General features: G+C 45.6%; 1 protein-coding gene across 2 annotated transcripts in view; it reads left to right on the plus strand.

Moving 5' to 3' along the window:
• Window positions 1–21,832, plus strand: part of LOC126203285 (probable G-protein coupled receptor Mth-like 1) — a 361,675-nt gene that overhangs the window by 30,168 nt on the left and 309,675 nt on the right. The window contains exon 2 of one of the 2 annotated variants that reach the window (XM_049937542.1): window positions 21,128–21,488. In XM_049937542.1, the coding sequence (XP_049793499.1) occupies window positions 21,128–21,488 (361 nt within the window). The remainder of the gene's footprint in view (window positions 1–21,127; window positions 21,489–21,832) is intronic. The other variant, XM_049937543.1, reaches the window with a different exon arrangement.

Below are 21,832 nucleotides of genomic sequence, written 5' to 3' on the forward strand. Positions count from 1 at the left end.
GAAAACGATAAAATACAGCTATGTTCGTGAACAATGCAGTGTTGCATCTTGCGCAGGTATAAATCAGTTATCCTTGTTTCCGTAAGTCATTGGCGTAATACAAATTATACGATTAAATGAAGTTACCGACTGAGCTGTCCAAGCATGAATCACGGCCCGCTCTCAAAGCTTTACTTCCGCCAGCAGCTCTCCGGAGATGATTTATTGACAGAAGTAAAGCTATGAGGGCGGCTCCTGATTTATGCTTGGTTAGCTCAGTCGCTAGGGCACTTATCCGTGAAAATTCGGTTTCAAGTCCCTATCTGACACAAAGCTTTAATCTGAATAATGAATGCGCAGATTGCGATTATGCCTTAGCACCTTGCTCGCACTAGATACTGTGAGTACTTCGGACTACACTGTGCAACACAGACACGGCAGTACAGAATTTAGTGCCCTGCCAAGGCAATTTGACGAGAGAAAAACAAGTGTATCATCCTGTGCAGGAATCCCGGTCCCGATCTGGCACGAACCTTATTTTGTTCTGAAATATTCTACAGCTGATGCCGACCCACAACCGGAGTTTGTGAATTCGTTCTTCAGTGAATGCGGCTGTTAATCGTTAGTGCAGAGTCTGTTCCTTCGGGCAGCTGTGCTTTGCTTCGTACTACGTACTACAACAGTGCACTACAGCAGTTTTAATCTGACAGGAAGTTTCAAAGGTAATTTCGTTTCCATACGTTGTGACAACTGTAAATTTATACTAGACTGGGATCCGAAAAGTGGTTTGCTGCCCTTAGTGAGCAGTTGCCTTATGCTACATGAATGCGTAACCAGGCCTCGCTCAAACTTTTATTGGCGCTGATGTGTCAAACTATTACCAAAGGGTCTTGCACACGGGAAGAGTGTCGTATTCTTTGCCACAGAAATATATATCCATTGAAATAAATTCACTCCAATGAAGTGAATGGAGTCACTTGGGATAAAATGAATGAAATTGTGTTATAGGTAAATAATTTGTTGGAGATTCTCTAATCGTACTGTTCGAATGAAATAAGAGAAAACAAACTACGAGTAACATTTTATTCTTGTCTGAAGGTGTGCTCGGGTAGCCTGATGGCTAAAACGGCTGATAGCGAAAAGCAGGAGATTTGTGTTCACACTCTGATCTGACAAACATTTCTATACGTCAGGAAATCTTTACCACAATACGGGATCAGTATTTCTACACTATTTACAATGATATCATTTCATGTGTTTGCATGATTAATAACTTTGTCGCCAAAGTACATTCATTTCATTATCAAAAAAAAAAAAATGTTTCAAATGGCTCTGAGCACTATGGGACTCAACTGCTGTGGTCATCAGTCCCCTAGAAATTAGAACTACTTAAACCTAACTAACCTAAGGACATCACACACATCCATGCCCGAGGCAGGATTCGAACCTGCGACCGTAGCAGTCGCACGGTTCCGGACTGCGCGGCTAGAACCGCGAGACCACCGCGGCCGGCATTTCATTATCTTCAATACCTAATGAGTACTTTTGCAAATGGAGATTCCAATCAAACCAAAGTAAAACAGAGACCTGTGTATTCCATTTCCTTTATAAAGAGGCTCGCACGAAGTTACAAGTGTTATTGAACGTGGTGGTGGCTCCTCGTAACTACTTCCCTCAATAACTACACTAAGTGATCAAAAGTATCCGGACACCTGGCTGAAAATGACTTACAAGTTCCTGGCGCCCTCCACCAGTAATGCTGGAATTCAGTATGGTGTTGGCCCACCCTTAGCCTTGGTGACAGCTTCCACTCTCGCAGGCATACGTTCAATCAGGTGCTGGAAGGTTTCTTGGGGAATGGAAGCCCGTTCTTCACAGAGTGCTGCACTGAGGAGAGGTATCGATGTCGGTTGGTGAGGCCCGGCACGAAGTCGGCGTTCCAAAACATCCCAAAGGTATTCTATAGGATTCAGATCAGGACTCTGTGCAGGCCAGTCCATTACAGGGATGCTATTGTCGTGTAACCACTCCGCCATAGGCTGTGCATTATGAACAAGTGCTCGATCGTGTTGAACGATGCAATCGTCATCTCCGAATTGCTCTTCAACAATGGGAAGCAAGAAAGTGCTTAAAACATCAATGTAGACCTGTGCTGTGATAGTGCCACGCAAAACAACAAAGGGTGCAAGCCTCCTCCATGAAAAACATGACCAAACCTCCTAATTTTACTGTTGGCTCTACACTCACTGGCAGATGACGTTCACCGGGCAGTCGTCATACCCACACCCAGCCATCGGATCGCCGCATTGTGTACCGTGATTCGTCACTCCACAACGTTTTTCCACAGTTCAATCGTCCAATGTTTACGGTAATTACACCAAGCGAGGCGTCGTTTGGGATTTACCGGCGTCATGTGTGGCTTATGAGCCGCCGCTCGACCATGAAATCCAAGTTTTCTTACCTCCCGCTTAACTGCCATAGTACTTGCGGTGGATCCTGATGCAGTTTGGAATTCCTGTGCGATGGTCTGGATAGATGTCTGCCTATTACACATTACGATCCTCTTCAACTGTCGGCGGTCTGTCATCAACAGACGAGGTAGGCCTGTACGCTTTTGTGGTGTACGTGTCCCTTCACATTTCCGCTTCACTATCACATCGGAAACAGTGGACCTAGGAATGTTTATGAGTGTGGAAATCTCGCGTACAGACGTATGAGACAAGTGACAACCAATCACCTGACCAGGTCAGGTCCGTGAGTTCCGCGGAGCGCCTCATTCTGCTCTCTCACGATATCTAACGACTATTGAGGTCGCTGATATGGAGTACCTAGCAGTAGATGGCACCTAATATGGAATCTAATATGGCACCTAATATGAAATACGTATGTTTTTGGGGGTATCCCGATACTTTTGATCACAGAGTGTATGTGTCACCCTCGATCGGACGCTGTCACTTACGCAGCACTGCACGAATCAATCAAACAAGCTTTTTTCTAGGATACTGGACAATAAATGCACACACGCTACACAACGCTGAAATTTCACTTGTGCGCTCAGTTGCTGAATATTTTCGTTTCATCGTCGGCGTCAAAGTAACCTGTGGTCACACAAGGCGCTACTACATCAGGTACATCTCGCTCTACATTTACATCTACATCTCCGTAAATACCTTGCAAACTACTACGAAGTGCATGACAGACGGTACGTAGCTATGGATAACATGCTAGTGTTAGTTCCCATTCCAAACACGCATGGAGCGCGGAGTGTGGTTAAATGCCTGTGTTCAATTTGTGATTAGACTAATCTTGTTTTCACGGCCCCGTAGAGGGATGGAAAATGTACCTAGATTCTTCTGATTTAGAAAATTTGTGAGTAAGCTTTCGCAAGATACTTGGCGTTTTGCTACAAGTGTCTGCAGGTGCAGGTCGTTCACCATTTTCATGACACATGCCCGTGACTCAAACAAACTTGTGACCTTACGTGCCGCCCTTCTATGTAAACGTTCAATGTCCCCCGTTAGTTCTATTTCATTTGAGTCCTACACGCTAATCAGTATTCTGAGATGGTATGCACAAGTGATTTGTAAGCAGTCTTTCATGTAGACCAACTGCATTTTCCCAGTGTTTTGCCAATAAACTGAAATCTGCCATCTGCTTTACCTACGACTTAGCCTATGTGAACATTCCACTTCATATCTGAGTAAATTGTTACACTGAGTTAAGAGCGGATTGTTTTCAATTGTGATTCACAGATAATGGGGTCACAGGGTACCGTTTCTCTGAATTTTGTTCAAATGGTTCAAATGGTTCTGAGCACTATGGGACTTAACATCTGTGGTCATCAGTCCCATAGAACTTAGAACTACTTAAACCTAACTAACCTACGGACATCACACACATCCATGCCCGAAGCAGGATTCGAACCTGCGACCGTAGCAGTCGCTCGGTTCCGGACTGCGCGCCTAGAACCGCTAGACCACCGCGGCCGGCTCTGAATTTTGTGACGTGCACTATTTTACATTGCTAAACATAAAAGAAAGTTGCCAATCTCTGCACAATTTTGAAATTTTATTAAAAGCTGTCGTAATGTTGAAACACGGCAAGCACTTTAGCTGGCCTCTTAATTTTTTTTTCACGTTTAATTCAAATGGCTCTGAGCACTATGGGACTTAACATCTATGGTCATCAGTCCCCCAGAACTTAGAACTACTTAAACCTAACTAACCTAAGGACAGCACACAACACCCAGCCATCACGAGGCAGAGAAAATCCCTGACCCCGCCGGGAATCGAACCCGGGAACCCGGGCGTGGGAAGCGAGAACGCTACCGCACGACCACGAGATGCGGGCTCACGTTTAATTGTACAAATGTAGGGGAACTGAAATAGTTTAACGGTAGTCATGATACGACAGCTGCCTCCACTTCCTCTATTTAAGCTGTTGTAGTCTAAGATGGTGCCTAGATACTTCCAGTGCTGTATAGGCTAACTTTGGAAGCGAGGAGTGCCGTGAATGCGAGTGATGTGTTGCAGGGGAAGGGGAATGAACCACGGGAACTATGAATGCACTGGTCTTTGCAGAAATCTGCCATCTGCTATACCTACGACTAAGCGTATGTAAACATTCCGCCTCGATGGAAGGGAATGGAAGTCGCTTTGTCACACACAAAGCAGGTGGACGTCGTCTAGTCTATGGGCGATCAAGATTAAAAAGCCTTCGTTCCATAAGACGGTACTTTGTCAGTGAGTGGTTGGCGCCAGGAGCTTGGTATAAGTGATTTACTTGGGCAGGCAAACATCTCCTAGATTTTCTAAAAACTTGGCAAAACAGCACTTGCCTACTTAACCGACGGGTGCTGGAGCAGAGTCAGCTAATGCCCTCATAGCAAGCTCTTCAACATTTCACATGACCAGTGATATGAGGCTTGCTGGTGGCTGAATGAACACCAGTTGGAATATTAGTAGTGATGTCACGAGGACGCAACATAGGATTTTTAGGAAAGAGGTAAATAAATGCGATTTATTGGCTTTTTGAAATTCACAATTTCCGATTTGAAATATTGTCTAAGAAATAATTGCCTCATAGGCAGTCTGTAGCAACTTTTAAGCGGATTGAAGGTCCCGTTTTGTTGGTGGGATGAGAGGAGCTGGGTGCTGTGAGTGGACCAGGAAAATGGAGATGCGTATTACCGGTCACAGAGGGTGAAGAGACGGGAGTCGGAGTAATTCTGAGGTAAAAGTCATAGCGAAGTGACAGACTAAGTTCTGGCTGTGCTCTCAAGTCAAGAGTCACTGTGTCTCCACTCTGCTCACACGACACTGAAGATTATGGTAAGCATTGCTTACAGCTCTGGCACAACACTGCAAGCGAGCATGTTGTTGTTCAGTTGCTACATAGATATCACTGGCTCAAATTCGCCAGTGCTTCCTCAGATCTTTAGGGTTCTTGGGTGTTGGTTCCAGACAGTCATTGCAGTTGTCATAGATTACTATACCTAGTTCACTGAATTATATCCGAAAAAATGGCTCAAATGGCTCTGAGCACTATGGGACAACATCTGAGGTCATCAGTCCCCTAGAACTTACAACTACTTAAACCTAACTAACCTGAGGACATAACACACATCCGTGCCCGAGGCAGGATTCGAACCTGCGACCGTAGCGGTCGCGCGGTTCAAGACTGCAGCGCCTAGAACCGCTCGGCCACACCGGCCGGCAATTATATCCGAGATTTTATGCAACTTATCTCTTTCAGTAACTTTGCCAGCTTAGAGCTTACAGTTCACATAGCAAGCCACATCTTTGTAAAGCTATTCCCACAGTCCTGTGTTTTCTGTCATTATTATTCATGTGTCTTTATAATTAACAACAGCGTTACTTAAATCTAGACAATCATACCTTTTAAAGTATAAATATTATGTCAGTTCCCCGTCTTCAGAGGAATACAGCCAACAGATTAAAGCTTTAGTGTTTTCGTTAAATACATTAAATTCAGCAGTGGATCTCAAGCCTGTGCCTGACTTTTTATTAATTTCAGCTTCAGTTTGATTTCACTTCTGCTATATTTCTGCAGTTTTTCTCACATAATAATTTATTAAACTACATCGTAATCAAAAAGTCTGCATTCGCTATTACTATGCACAAAATGAATAGTAAGCGTGCCAACGCACTTCCCCATGGACAAACCTGAAATTACTACTACGTTTCTGGATGACCCTCCATCCAAGACAATTTGCTGCGTCCTCTCTACCAAGGAATCCTGAATCCAGTCATAATTTTTCTCCTGATAGCCCATATAATGGAACTTTCGTTAATAATCATTAGTGTAGCAGCTAATCAAATGCTTTTCAGAATGTGTCCATCTGACTGGCTTCATCTATGCCTTTCAGAAGGTCAAGTGAGAAAATCACAAGTTGGCTTTCGCGTGATCGATGTTCTTGGAACCCATGCCGTTTACTTCTTCAACAGTCAACTGCTTTCCAGACAGTGGCAGTGGCGGGTTTTGTCCAAAGCTCGCATTTTCTTTGGGAGTTAAAGTGAAAAGTGCCAAATCTCACATTTGTCAGAGAAATAAAAAGAACCCTCTCTTGATACAAAATTTATTTGTGTACAGAAACGTAAGAAGATGCAACATAAGAAGATGCAACAATGAATCACGCTGGTCACCTCATCACTGCAAAAAATAATAAGACAAATTAAACAATAAATAACTTTTTAAGAACATTCTAGGTCCCATACTAGGGAACTGACTGGTTCTAAATGCAAATAATAAAATCTTAATTACGAATGGGATTCGCATTTTGCGAATCCGGATCGACGTCAGCTGTTTGCTGCAAATGAAAATTTGTGTCGAATTGCAATGGAAGGAGGACTTCCCGCTTACCACGAGAGGTTGCCTTAACAACTTCGGCTATCCTACCGAGCCTCCAGCACTGACCCAAACTTTCACATGTCACAGAGTCCACAATCCTTACGCTCGCACATTTCGTGATTGCCGCACAAGGAGAACAAAGTATTTTATCGTTATCTCAGCCCGTTGAAGCGTGGATACATTATTGATGGTTAACATTTCTGTAGTTGTACAGTGTCTGTATCTTCACATTAGGCTATTCTGTGGAGTAGATTTGTGGTAAATATTACGAAATGGATTAGCGTCAATGAGATACGGGTGCCTCGACGGACTAAAATTACGATAAAATATGTGTCTGTCCCTCTGTGGGAATCACGAAGTGTGCGAGCGTAAGGTATGGGGATTTTGTGACATGGAAACTTTAATCGGTCCTGGAGGCATGTTTCGATAGTTGAAGTGATTAAGGCGGCTCGCGGTAACGGGAAAATCTGGGTTCGAACCCGGCCCTCCACAAATTTTCGTGTGTTGCAAGCATTGGACATCAGTCCGGATTCGCAAAAAGGGAATAAATATCGTAATATTTATGACAACTGCAATCTTCAGAACAAAGTAACTGAAGAAACAGACACTGTCTAAGCACAGACATTGCAACCATCGTTCTGTTTCCAGACCTCGATGGGATAAAATGATGAAATATATCTCTCTCCCTGTGCGAGAATGAGAAAATGTGCGAGCGTAAGGGCTTTGGACTCTGCGACATATGCCAGCTAGTATGCCAGCTGGGATCGGCCCTAGAGGCGTGCCTGGACAGCCGTTGTATTATGGCAACAGCTCGCGATAAGCGGGAAATCCGAGTTCCAGTCGAGCACGAAGTTTCATGGCAGATGGTGTTGGGACAGCAACCAGCCACAAATTTACTTTCAGTTCCTTTATTCAAAAGGTACCGTTACCGGTTTCGAATCGTTATGATTCATCTTCAGACGGTTTACATGCTTTCCTTATAACATGTGGTGCGTTTTTTACAGATTAATTGTCTTAAAATATAAATAATACATCATTATAAGCACGCCACACACAGATGGTTGCGTTACAGATTTTCGTTGATGTGACTTACGTGAACTGTCGGTTTGGAGTGTTTGTTTCCATAACATTCGTCCAACAGATGTGGATACATTCCCACTGCATTCTTATTGTTGCACACGTAAATTTTTCTCGCTGAACACTTTAGATTTGTCATTGAAAAGATATCTACTACGCACCACATCTTTTGATACATACTGATACATACAAAGAGCTTACAAACATACGAGTATCAAAGATTCCATGATATATCGTAACATCTGAAGAAGTCCTATGTTTGGAAAAGGATCATATATTCACTTATGCAACTGAAATGCTTTTTACACTAGTACGGAGACATTGATACTGTTACATTAATTATAAGGTTGTTCCTCTTGATCATCATAATAAAATAAGAAGAATCAGAGCTCGAACGGAAAGATTTAGGTGTTCCTTTTCCCCACGTGCCATTCGAGAGTGGAATGGTAGAGAAGTAGTATGAAAATGGTTCGATGAACCCTCTGCCAGCCACTTAAGTATGAATTCCAGAGTAACCATGTAGATGTACACATATTCCTCACTTTCTTCAACCCTGTTAATAACGTCACATGTAGCTGTGTGCCTATGTTATCTACACTTTCGTAGAGTGCTGGAGAACAAGCAACATACTCTTTATAAAGATTTTACAAAGCTGGCTCTGAACGTCATTACCTGTGTGCGATGCGTAACTGTCGTGTTCGATAGCACCAAAACGGGAAACTGTTCCAGCAAAAGTGGACATAAATGTTCAGCAGCAACTAACAAGTATGCTTTTATTAAATCGCCATCTGTGTAAGGGCGCAAGAACATTGCCAAGAGGAGTGCAACTTTGTAGATCGCCCTAAAGGCACACTTTGATCGCGTATCACGTCGTTTCTGGAAACCCAGAATCTACTCTGTAGGAATCAACATGGATTCCGGAAACAGCGCTCGTGTGAGACCCAACTCGCTTTATTTGTTCATGAGACCCAGAAAATATTAGATACAGGCTCCCAGGTAGATGCCATTTTCCTCGACTTCCGGAAGGCGTTCGATAAAGTTCCGCACGGCCGGCCGCGGTGGCCGAGCTGTTCTAGGTGCTTCAGTCCGGAAACGCGCGACTGCTACGGTCGCAGGTTCGAATCCTGCCTCGGGCATGGCTGTGAGTGATGTCCTTAGGTTAGTTATGTTTAAGTAGTTCTAAGTTCTAGGGGACTGATGACCTCAGATGTTAAGTCCCATAGTGCTCAGAGCCATTTGAACCGTTTTTGAAAGTTCCGCACTGATAAACAAGGTAGGAGCCTACGGAATATCAGACCAGCTGTGTGGCTGGATTGAAGAGTTTTTAGCAAACAGAACACAGCATGTTGTTCTCAATGGAGAGACGTCTACAGACGTTAAAGTAACCTCTGGCGTGCCACAGGGGAGTGTTAGGGACCATTGCTTTTCTCAATATATATAAATGACCTAGTAGGTAGTGTCGGAAGTTACATGCGGCTTTTCGCGGATGATGCTGTAGTATACAGAGAAGTTGCAGCTTTAGAAAATTGCAGCGAAATGCAGGAAGATCTGCATCGGATAGGCACTTGGGGTGCAGGGAGTGGCAACTGACCCTTAACATAGACAAATGTAATGTATTGCGAATACATAGAAAGAAGGATCCTTTATTGTACGATTATATGATAGCGGAACAAACACTGGTAGCAGTTACTTCAGTAAAATATCTGGGAGTGTGCGTGCGGAACGATTTGAAGTGGAATGATTATATAAAATTAATTGTTGGTAAGGCGGGTACCAGGTTGAGATTCATTGGGAGAGTCCTTAGAAAATGTAGTCCATCAACAAAGGCGGTGGCTTACGCAACACTCGTTCGACCTATACCTGAGTATTGCTCATCAGTGTGGGATCCGTACCAGGTCGGATTGACGGAGGAGATAGAGAAGATCCAAAGAAGAGTGGCGCGTTTCGTCACAGGGTTATTTGGCAAGCGTGATAGTGTTACGGAGATGTTTAGGAACACAAGTGGCAGACTCTGCAAGCGAGGCGCTCTGCATCGCTGTGTACCTTGCTGTCAAGGTTTCGAGAGGGTGCGTTTCTGGATGAGGTATCGAATATATTGCTTCCCCCTACTTATACCTCCCGAGGAGATCACGAATGTAAAATTAGAGAGATTCGAACGCGCACGGAGGCTTTCTGGCAGTCGTTCTTCCCGCGAACCATACGCTACTGGAACAGGAAAGGGAGGTAATGACAGTGGCACGTAAAGTGCCCTCCGCCACACACCGTTGGGTGGCTTGCGGAGTATAAATGTTGATGTAAATGTACTAGATTTTTCTTTCTCTTCCTTCTCCTCATTAGAGACTTCTTAAGTAACAGAACCCAGTGCGCCATCCTCAAAGGTACGCCATCCTCAAAGGTGAGTGTTCGTCACAGACAAGGATATCGTCAGGTGTGCCCCAGGGAAGTGTGATAGTACCACTGCCATTTTCTATATATATATGACCTGGTGTACAGAACGATCAACAATCTATGGATGTCTGCTGATGATGCTGTGGTATATGGGAAGATGTCGTCGAGTGTCTGTAGGAGGATACAAGGTGAATTAGACAAATTTCTAGTTGGTGTGATGAATGGTAGCAAGCTCTAAAAGTGGAAAAGTGTAAGTTAAAGCAGATGAATAGAAGAAATAAAGCCTAAATGTTCGAATACAGTAACAGTAATGTGACGCATGACACAGTCACGCCCATTCAATATCTAGCCGTAACGTTGCTGAGATATATGAAATGGAACGAGCGCACAAGGATTGCAGCAGGGAAAGTGAATGGCTGACTTCGGTTTATTGGGAGAATTTTAGGAAATCGGAATTAATCTGTAAAGGAGACGGTCGCAGGTTCGAATCCTGCCTCGGGCATGGATGTGTGTGATGTCCTTAGGTTAGTTAGGTTTAAGTCGTTCTAAGTTCTAGGGGACTGATGACCACAGCAGTTGAGTCCCATAGTGCTCAGAGCCATTTTTTTGTAAAGGAGACCACCATCAGTAGCCAAATGCGACCCATTCTTGTGTACTGCTCGAGTGTTCGAGATCCGCCCATGTAGGATTAAAGGAAGACATGGAAAAAATCTAGAGGCGAGCTATTAGATTTTTTACTGGCAGGTTCGAACAACACGCAGGTATTATGGAAATACCTCGCGAATTTAAATTGGAATCCTGCAGGGAAGGCGACGCTGTTTTCGATGGACATTATTAAGAAAATATAGAGAACTGGCATTTGAATCTGACTGCAGCACAATTCTACTGCCGCCAACATACCATCTACGTAATGACCACGAAGGTAAGAGAGGCCTGTTGATAATAGTTTTTCCCTCGCTCATTTTGAGAGCGGAACAAGAAAGGACATGACTAGTAAAGGTGCACGATACCCACCGCTTACACTCCCTACTGTAGCTAGCAATATATGTGTAATGTATATACACTCCTGGAAATGGAAAAAAGAACACATTGACACCGGTGTGTCAGACCCACCATACTTGCTCCGGACACTGCGAGAGGGCTGTACAAGCAATGATCACACGCACGGCACAGCGGACACACCAGGAACCGCGGTGTTGGCCGTCGAATGGCGCTAGCTGCGCAGCATTTGTGCACCGCCGCCGTCAGTGTCAGCCAGTTTGCCGTGGCATGCCACACCATGATGCCGGGTGTTGGCCCTGTGTGCCTCGGTCGTATGCAGTCCTGATTGTGGCGCTCACCTGCACGGCGCCAAACACGCATACGACCATCATTGGCACCAAGGCAGAAGCGACTCTCATCGCTGAAGACGACACGTCTCCATTCGTCCCTCCATTCACGCCTGTCGCGACACCACTGGAGGCGGGCTGCACGATGTTGGGGCGTGAGCGGAAGACGGCCTAACGGTGTGCGGGACCGTAGCCCAGCTTCATGGAGACGGTTGCGAATGGTCCTCGCCGATACCCCAGGGAAGTGGCGGTGCGGTCCCCTACGGCACTGCGTAGGATCCTACGGTCTTGGCGTGCATCCGTGCGTCGCTGCGGTCCGGTCCCAGGTCGACGGGCACGTGCACCTTCCGCCGACCACTGACGACAACATCGATGTACTGTGGAGACCTCACGCCCCACGTGTTGAGCAATTCGGCGGTACGTCCACCCGGCCTCCCGCATGCCCACTATACGCCCTCGCTCAAAGTCCGTCAACTGCACATACGGTTCACGTCCACGCTGTCGCGGCATGCTACCAGTGTTAAAGACTGCGATGGAGCTCCGTATGCCACGGCAAACTGGCTGACACTGACGGCGGCGGTGCACAAATGCTGCCCAGCTAGCGCCATTCGACGGCCAACACCGCGGTTCCTGGTGTGTCCGCTGTGCCGTGCGTGTGATCATTGCTTGTACAGCCCTCTCGCAGTGTCTGGAGCAAGTATGGTGGGTCTGACACACCGGTGTCAATGTGTTCTTTTTTCCATTTCCAGGAGTGTATTTTACATAAACATTTGGACATGAGAAAACTATCCGCAAGATGGGTTCCGCGATTGGTCAAGCTTGGCCAAAAACAGAATCGTGTGAAGTGTTGCAAGGATGGTTTGCAGGTGTTCAGGTAGAATCCGAAGGACTTTAAGCGTCGTTCCGTCACTGTGGATGAAACATGGATATATTACTATACTCAAAAGACCAAAGAACAATGTAAACAATGGGTTACCAAGGGAGAATCTGAACCAAAAAAAAAAAAAGCGTTGACTATCCCTTCAGCCGGAAAGGTTATAGCGACTGTCTTTTGGGATTCGCAAGGGATAATCCTCATCGACTATCTGGAAAAGGGTAAAACTATTACAGGTGCTTATTACTCATCGTTATTGGACCGTTTGAAAACCGAGCTGTAAGAAAAACGCCGGCAGTTGTGGTCGCAAAATTAATGGAAATAGGATTCCAACTCGTTTCACATCCTCCCTATTCTCCAGACTTGGCTCCCTCGGACTACTATTTATTCCCCAATTTGAAGAAATGGCTGGCGGGACAAAGATTTTATTCAGACTAGGAGGTGATTGCAGCAACTAATATATTATTTTGCTGAATTGGACAATTCCTTTTTTTTTCGGAAGGGATCAACGAATTATAACAGCGTTGAACGAAGTGTAAAATCTAAAAGGAGACTATGTCGAAAAATGAAAAAGGTTTACCACAAACACATAAGTAGTTTTTGTTTTTGCATGGACTTTTCATACGCCCCTCGTAGAATGTGGAAGGCGCGCGATCTATCTGCGTTTGGCCAGGGGCAGATTGTGATGGCCACAGGCTCGGCACGAGCATTTCGGAAACTGCATGATTTGTTGGGTGTTCCAGGAGTCCTCTGATAAGTGTCTTCGTCTCGAAACCAAGGTGAAACCACGTCCAGATATCGTGGGGTTGGGCGACCACCTCTCATTACAGATGTCAGACAACGTAGGCTAGGCAGACTGGTAAAACAGGACAGGCGGGGAACGGTAGCGGAACTACCATCAGAATTTAATACTGGGTAGAGGACAAGCGTGTCTGAACACACAGTGCTCCAAACACTGCTAAAACAACAACTGCCGACAGCAAATGCGTGTGCCAATGTTAACACCACAACATCGGTATCTACAACTGAAATGGGCATGTGACTATTGGCACTAGATGTTGGCGCAATGGCAGAGCGTTGCATCGTCTGATGTATCCCGATACCTTCTTCATCATGCCGATGGGAGGGCGTGAATCCGTCGCCTTCCAGGGGAACAGCTCCTTGATACCTGTATTGCGGGACGGAGACAAGCTGGCGGCGACTCAGTTATGCTCTGAGGGACATTCACGAGGGCATGCATGGGTTCAGTGTAGCTCGTGCAAGTCGCCATGACGACGAAGGAATATCCTAACTGGTTGCAGACCACGTGCACCTCTTCGTGACGATCATGTTTGCCGACAGCAGTGGCGTTTTTCAATAAGATAATGTGCCATGTCATAACGTCAGGAGAGTGATAGAGTGGTTCAAGAAACATAGTGGCGAGTTGTAGTTGATGTGCTGCCCCCCCCCCCTCCCCCCAGTCGCCATATCTGAGCCAGATCACACTCATCTGGGATGGGACTGAATGTGATGTCAAAGCTCACCTCCCGGAAACTTACAACAATTATGTGACATCTGTGTGCAGATGTGGTGCTGAACCCCTCCAGCGACCAACCAAGGCCTCATTGATTCTATGCCACGACGCGTCGCCGCTGTTATCCTAATTAAAGGTTGATACACCGGCTGTTATGTAGGTGGTCATAATGTTCTGACTGATCATATAGACGGTCCATATGCTTTGTCTCGTGTCCACACTCGAATGCCTTGTTCCCTGATTTTTGCTATGGCTGACCTTGGGATCGCGCTTTGTGCAGCGATACTAATGGATAGTGAAAGAGCTCTATAGAGCTGACCTTGGTAGAAACGTCAGCTGTTTGCAGAGGGACCTCGTTTCGGTAGTAATTTATTTTCTACTTTCGAAGTAGAAAATCTCGTCTTTTCTTCTAGCATCAATCACTGGTATCATACTTAATATTGTATTGTTATCTAACCGGGGACCTAGAAACGACGGAGAGGCTCCATCCCTGCAGCAGCCGCAGTGGTCCACAACCCCACGACGACTATCACAGCCCACTTGACTGCTCCACCGCCCCACACCGAACCCAGGGTTATTGTGCGGTTCGGTCCCCGGTGCACCCCCCCCCCCACCCCCACCCCCGCCCAGGGAACGTCTCACACCAGACGAGTGTAACCGCTATGTTTGCATGGTATAGTAATGGTGGTGTACGCGTACGTGGAAAACTTGTTTGCGCTGCAATCGCCGACACAGTGTAGCTGAGGCGGAATAAGGGGAACCAGCCTGCATTCACCGAGGCAGATGGGAAACCGCCTAAAAACCATCCACAGACTGGCTGGCTCACCGAACCTCGACACAAATCCGCCGGGCGGATTCGTGCTGGGGACCAGGCGCTCCTTCCCACTCCGGAAAGCCGTGCTTGAGACTGCTCGGCTAACATTCTTAATATTAGTTGGGCAGCTATTTTACAACCAACTTCTTCTTGTTCCGATTTTCATGTTCGGAATTACAAACATGATGACGCACGAAAATCTTTAATCTGATGCAACAATTTCTCCGTTGGCCTCATCTAGAAAAGTTACATTTAACAGTAAGGAACACAGAAGTAATAAAAATCCGACGAAGTGTTTCCGTGGTGCAAAGAGTATAACTGAAGGCTATGTCTACCAACACCTCCACATTCCGAAATGTTAGGTAACACTGTCTAAGAGTTGTCTCATTTCTCCCATTTTGAATAGGAGTCACAAGTCACGCGTTCTTGTTACAAAAGGAGGCAAGAAATGTTGCTTGATTGTCTATAGTCACGGTCTAGATACAAAAATCGCTCGAATTTGTATGCTAATGTGTACAAAGCCTTACAGTTGTGGCATGTCTGGTGCCTGTCCCTGCTTGGTACTCCAAACGGCGACTTGTGCCGCTTGCTACTCAAACTGGCCCTGGTAAAAAGATAAGAGTCCTCGCACGGCGCATTGAAATGCGAAGATATCCTCGGTGTTACACAATGCCAACTCGACATTGTTGTTATTGAAGGACACCTCTGTCAAAGCCGACCCTCCCCTGTTTCACAGCTGGGACTTCTCATGTGTTGTCACAACAACGTGGCGCGGGCACGCACTTCCCTTACTCTCCGCCACGCCGCAACTGCTCCTCTCGCGAGCAAGAGCATGAGCAGTGAAATGCGCCTTCAAGCTAGAGAAATTTACATAAAGGAAAAATCTTCCAGTTCAAACGGTTCAAATGGCTCTGAGCACTATGGGACTTAACTGCTGTGGTCATCAGTCCCCTAGAACTTACAACCACTTACACCTAACTAACCTAAGGACATCACACACATCCACGCCCGAGGCAGGATTCGAACCTGCGACCGTGCCGGTCACGCGGCTCCAGACTGTAGTGCCTAGAACCGCACGGCCACTCTGGCCGGCAATCTTCCAGTTACCCGACATTTAAATATGCGAGAAACTCAAAGCTCCGCGTGCGTATTCTGCCGCGTCATGAAAACACATTCCGACAGCGATGGGATTATTTCTCGTTATCTGATCAGTTACTACAGGAAAACTTAATTATTTGGATGTTGAATAATTACATGTACTGTACTACAGTTGCTGAACATTAGCTCAGTGCTTAATGGTTGGCTCGCGACATTGTTCAATGAGCTTTGACTGTGAAACTTCAATGACATTCTTACACTGTAAAAATGTCAGATTAATCTGCGCATCTCTAATGCGAGGATGATTAACGAGTGAGACGTTTGGTCGGTGAAGGACGGGGTTCCGATCCTTACTGAAGACCACCTCTTGTAAAATATTAATACCCATTTCTGATTGAATAGTGATTCAAGTAATTCTACTGGATTGAAACACTTTGAGCATGAGAATTATCAATCTCTTTCTCGAATTTAAAAACGTAATACTATAGCAAGGACGAGGGCTCACGGTCAGAATCAGAGTGTTGTTAACCCTTTGAGTCCCAACCCTAAAATAATCAAAATCAGCGAAGTGTTAACTCTTTGAGTCCCAACACTATAAAAAATTAATTTTAAAATTTTTCACAAAATTGACCTTTATCGTCGTAGTAAGCAACGAATACGAGAAGAAATTGACGAAAAGCACAGTCAATTATTTTAAAGAGACGATTTCACTTCGGAAAATAATTTTAAAATTTTTCACAGAATTGAACTTCATCATCATAGTGAGCAACGAATGCAAGAAGAATCTGGCAAAAACTAAACAACCTGTTGTTTTGTGATTTCACTTTGCAACCCCTGGGGCCTACAGTTCTCAACCACCCGTCATTTCATGACATATATTGAAACCAATTTCTGATTTTTTTCTAGACACAATCCCACATCTCAGAATGTCCATGAACTCAAATGCCTGAGACGGAGTATAGAGCTAAACAACAATCAAAAATGGGTCTAAAATTCAATAAATTTTTATCAAAAGTACACAACTGCTCGAATGGTTTCATTTCGAGACCACTTATAATAACAGTAGTACAAACTCAGATTTTTTACGTTACAATAACTTTACATGTGCTTACTTTCACTGCCAATGAACTCAATATGATCACTACAAAAAAAAAAAAAAAAAAAAAACACACAATCACGTAGCACAAGCTCTGCTCCTACTACATTCGTAGAAATAGGTCAGTGTACCACTACATGTCACTGGTTTGCAATAGCATCGGTGGTTTCCTGAGAAAGACACTGGTACTTAACAGTAATAATAATAATAATAATAAAACAATGGTTTGAGGCAGAAATCACTAGTGTTTGAAGGGTTAAGCCCTGATTAGAGGTGTGCCCCACCAAAACTACGGTTCAGTAGTTTTCAAACAATGTTCACGTGTGTGAAATCTTACGGGACTTAACTGCTAAGGTCATCAGTCCCTAAGCTTACACACTACTTAACCTAAATTATCCTAAGGACAAACACACACCCATGCCCGAGGCAGGACTCGAACCTCCGCCGGGACCAGCCGCACAGTCCATGACTGCAGCGCCTGAGACCGCTCGGCTGATACCGCGCGGCTTCAGTAGTTTTGGTACACTACATAAATGACGTAGTAAATGGTAGGATTACCGGTAATATTGGTACGAAAAAGAAACATTAAGTGAACGTATAAGAGAGACACTGGCAGCCGACGATTTCTCTTAGTTTTTGTTTGTTTGGTTCTTTTCTTTGCACATTATTAGACTCGCACATTATTCAGTTTTGGTAAAATGTGTATTTTATATCTTTGTTCTTGTTGTTGAGGTCTTCAGCTCTCCGTGACATTCTATCCTGTGCAAGCTTCTTCATCTCCGAGTAACTACTGCAACCTACATCCTTCTGAATCTGCTTAGTGTATTCATCTCTTGGTCTCTCTCTACGATTTTTACCCTCCATGCTTCCTCCAATACTAAATCAGAGATCCCTTGATGCCTCAGAACGTGTCCTATCAACCGATCCCTTCTTCTAGTCGTGCCACAAATTCCTCTTTTCCGCAGTTCTGTTCAGTACATTCTCATTTGTTACGTGATCTACCCATCTAATCTACAGGATTCTTCTGTAGCACCACATTTCAAAAGCTTCTATTCTCTTTTATATCCTTACACAATAAAAATTACATTTTATCAATAATAAAAATCAGTTGATCGCGTTACACCTGCGCTTCTAGGTAACCAAAGCAATTACTTCTGATGCAAGTGTAGTTTACGTGCACAAACATAAAACAATATTTATTATTCTATACTCAATAGAATGTTCTTCATCATCATCAAAGGTAAGAGTTTGCTGTTATTATTGATAAATGCGAAAGTTGTTTATGAATAACAGAAACATGTTTAATATAAGTTCGACGAAGTATTGAAGCGACATTTGATACATTTTTGTTTTGTGGTTTTCTATATTTTAGCTTCTTGTCGAGGAAGTTGCGTTTTCCAGCGCTATAAAATAAGTCTGAATTGTTTTATTTATTATTATTGTAGCACCTCACTGTTTCGCGTCACAAATGAAAAATCTTCGAATAAATGCTGAATTAAACAGTGACAAGTTCAATTTTGCTATAAATACTGTTTATTTTTAAGTAACAGACAGGAGGATAGCTATGTACTTTAAGGTTACAAAAGTAGTGGGACAGCTATATGCACCCGGTCGGTGTGGCCGTGCGGTTCTAGGCGCTTCAGTCTGGAAACGCGCGACCGCTACGGTCGCAGGTTCGAATCCTGCCTCGGGCATGGATGTGTGTGATGTCCTCAGGTTAGTTAGGTTTAAGTAGTTCTAAGTTCTAGGAGACTGATGACCCATAGTGCTCAGATCCATATGAACCATTTGAACCAGCGATATGCAAACGTACAGATCGCGGTAGTTTGGCCTACACAAGGTGCAGAAGGGCAGTGCATTGGCGGAGCTCTCATTTGTACAGGAGGTGATCCATGTCAAAAGGTTTCGGACGTGACTATAGCCGCACGACGGGAATGGTAACTGGAGCTAGATCCTTGGGACATTAAATTTCGGTATTCGTTAGGGAATTCAATATCCCGAGTTACATAATGTCAAGAGTGTGCCCAGAATAACTAATTTCAGACATTATCTCTCACAACAGCCAACACAGTGGCTGATGGCCTTCAATTAACGACCCAGGACAGCGACGTTTGCGTGGACTTCTCAGTGCTAACAGACAAGCAACACTGCTTGAAGTAACCGTAGAAATCAATGTGGGACTTACGACGAACGTATCCGTTAGAACAGTGCGGCGAAACTTGACGTTCATGGGCTGTGACAGGAAATGACCGAGGCGGGTGCCTTTACCAACAGCACGACATCGCCTGCAGCACCTCTCCTGGACACGAGACCATACCGGTTGGATTCTAGACCGCTGGAAATCCGTGGCCTGGTCAGATGAGTCCCGATTTCAGTTGGTAAGAGCTGATGGTATCGCCCCAGTGTGGGGTAGACCCCACAAAGCCATCGACCCAGGTTGTCAACAAGGCACTATGCAAGCTGGTGGCGCCTCCTTAATGGTGTGGGCTGCGCTTACATGGAATTGACTGGGTCCTCTCGTCCAACTGAACCGTCATTGTTTGCATATGGCTATATTAGGCTAGTTGGAGATCATTTGCTGCCGTTCAGCCATGGAATTTTTATGGATGCCATGACACCGGACCGAACGGGGTGGCGCAGTGGTCAGCACACTGGACCCGCATTCGGGAGGAGGACGGTTCAAACCCGTCTCTGGCCATCCTGATTTAGGTTTTCCGTGATTTCCCTAAATCGTTTCAGGCAAATGCCAGGATGATTCCCTTGAAAGCGCACGGCCGATTTCTGTGGTGTCACCGCCAGACACCACACTTGCTAGGTGGTAGCCTTTAAATCGGCCGCGGTCCGTTAGTATACGTCGGACCCGCATCACCACACTTGCTAGGTGGTAGCCTTTAAATCGGCCGCGGTCCGTTAGTATACGTCGGACCCGCATGTCGCCACTATCAGTGATTCTAGACCGAGCGCCGCCACACGGCAGGTCTAGAGACACTTCCTAGCACTCGCCCCAGTTGTACAGCCGACTTTGTTAGCGATGGTTCACTGACAAATTACGCTCTCATTTGCCGAGACGATAGTTAGCATAGCCTTCAGCTACGTCATTTGCTACGACCTAGCAAGACGCCATTATCATTTGCATGTACCGTCAGACCGATGTTCACCAATCATGGATTAAAGTTAAGTATTCCAAAAGCTCCGTACTTTTTTTACTAGACTCAATTCCTTTAACTGTTCCAGACCTCACGCCAGCCTGCGTGAGCTTAAACGCGTGCCTTTCGGCTATCTCCTAGTGGCTTGGCTGTCTTGCCAAGTCACAACAATTTCCATCCCAATCCTTCCCTAATCCTAGCTTGTGCTCCGTCTCTAATGACATAGTTGTCGACGGGACGTTAAACACTGATCTCCTCCTCCACCTCCATGACATCGGGCCTTAGTTGTTTGCAATTGAAGAACATTCTGGACAATTCCAGCGAATAATGATTTGCCCACCGAGATAGTCCGACATGGATCTTATGGAACATTCATGGGGCATAATCGAGAGGTGCACAAAATCCTGCACCGTCAACACTTTCGCAATTATTGACGGTAATAAGGGCGGCGTGGCTCAGTATTTCTGTGGAAGACTTGCCAATGATATCTTAAGTCCATGCCACGTCGAGTTGTTGCATTATGTCGGGTAAAAGTGTGTCCGATATGATGACCTCAGTGTGGAACAGAAATGTTCCGTAGTTTACAAGGCCCTTTACATACCCTCACTCATTTTCTAGACAGTTCACCACATGCAGTTTTTAGGGGAGTCTAGTGAGACATTGATCGCTTGTGTAAAGGAAGCGTTGGTTGTGAGGTAACGCTGATGTGCATGCAACACATCAAGCAAACAGGTAATGTGGGTACGCCCATAGCCGACCAAGGCTACTAGAAGAACTACAGTTATCTACGCATACTTATGAGCGTCTACTGTAATTTTACAACTCTAGCCCTTATTTAAAACAGGAAGGATCTTTCCAAGCCGGAAACTGGGATTAACTGGCGACAGGTAGAGTAGCTTGCACGGGACAGGACTGACGAGTGCTGTGTTGTTGCTGTGTGGCAGGTACGAGGTGGCGCGCACGGCTCGTTCTACACCCACGCCGTCGACGGCTGCGTCGTCGTCGCCGCCGCCACCACCTCCGCGGCTGCCGTGGTGGGTGTCTGCGAAGCTGCGCGTGGTGATGCCGTCTGGGCAGGAGGTGGGGGCGGCGGGGGTGGCGTGGCTCGGGAGCCCGGGGGCGGCGCCAGGCTGCCCCGCGCCGTGGCGCTCCCTGCTCATGCAGCACCTGAACCAGTTCACCGTCACGCACGACGGCCGCATGCTGCTGTACGACGCCGGAGACGACGACGACGACGGCGTGGACGACGCCCCGCTGGAGCTGCCCGCCGGCGCCTTCTGCCTCGACAGGATCAAGGTCCGACAGGTTGGTGGCACCGCGCCACGACACACACCGCTAGCTACCCATCTGCCTGTAACCGGTATTACTACCCGCTAATAACATCACCGTACTAAATATCAGTCACCTCTCTAAAGAAAGGGCAATATTCATCATTTTGCGTTCCATAGCTTATTTATGTCAATGCGGAAGTACGCAACTCTTAAACGTTACTGTAAGAAACGTGACCAGAAAGAATAACTAATTAGCGATAATTAATTGAAACCCTCAGCTGCCGACAGGTGTTGTTGATATACCTCGGTGGGGTCAGCTGAAAATGTGTGCTTCGACCGGGACTCGGACCTGGGATCTGCTGCTTACATGACAATCGC

Source organism: Schistocerca nitens, chromosome 9 (genome assembly GCF_023898315.1).
Source record: "Schistocerca nitens isolate TAMUIC-IGC-003100 chromosome 9, iqSchNite1.1, whole genome shotgun sequence".
Taxonomy (NCBI): domain Eukaryota; kingdom Metazoa; phylum Arthropoda; class Insecta; order Orthoptera; family Acrididae; genus Schistocerca; species Schistocerca nitens.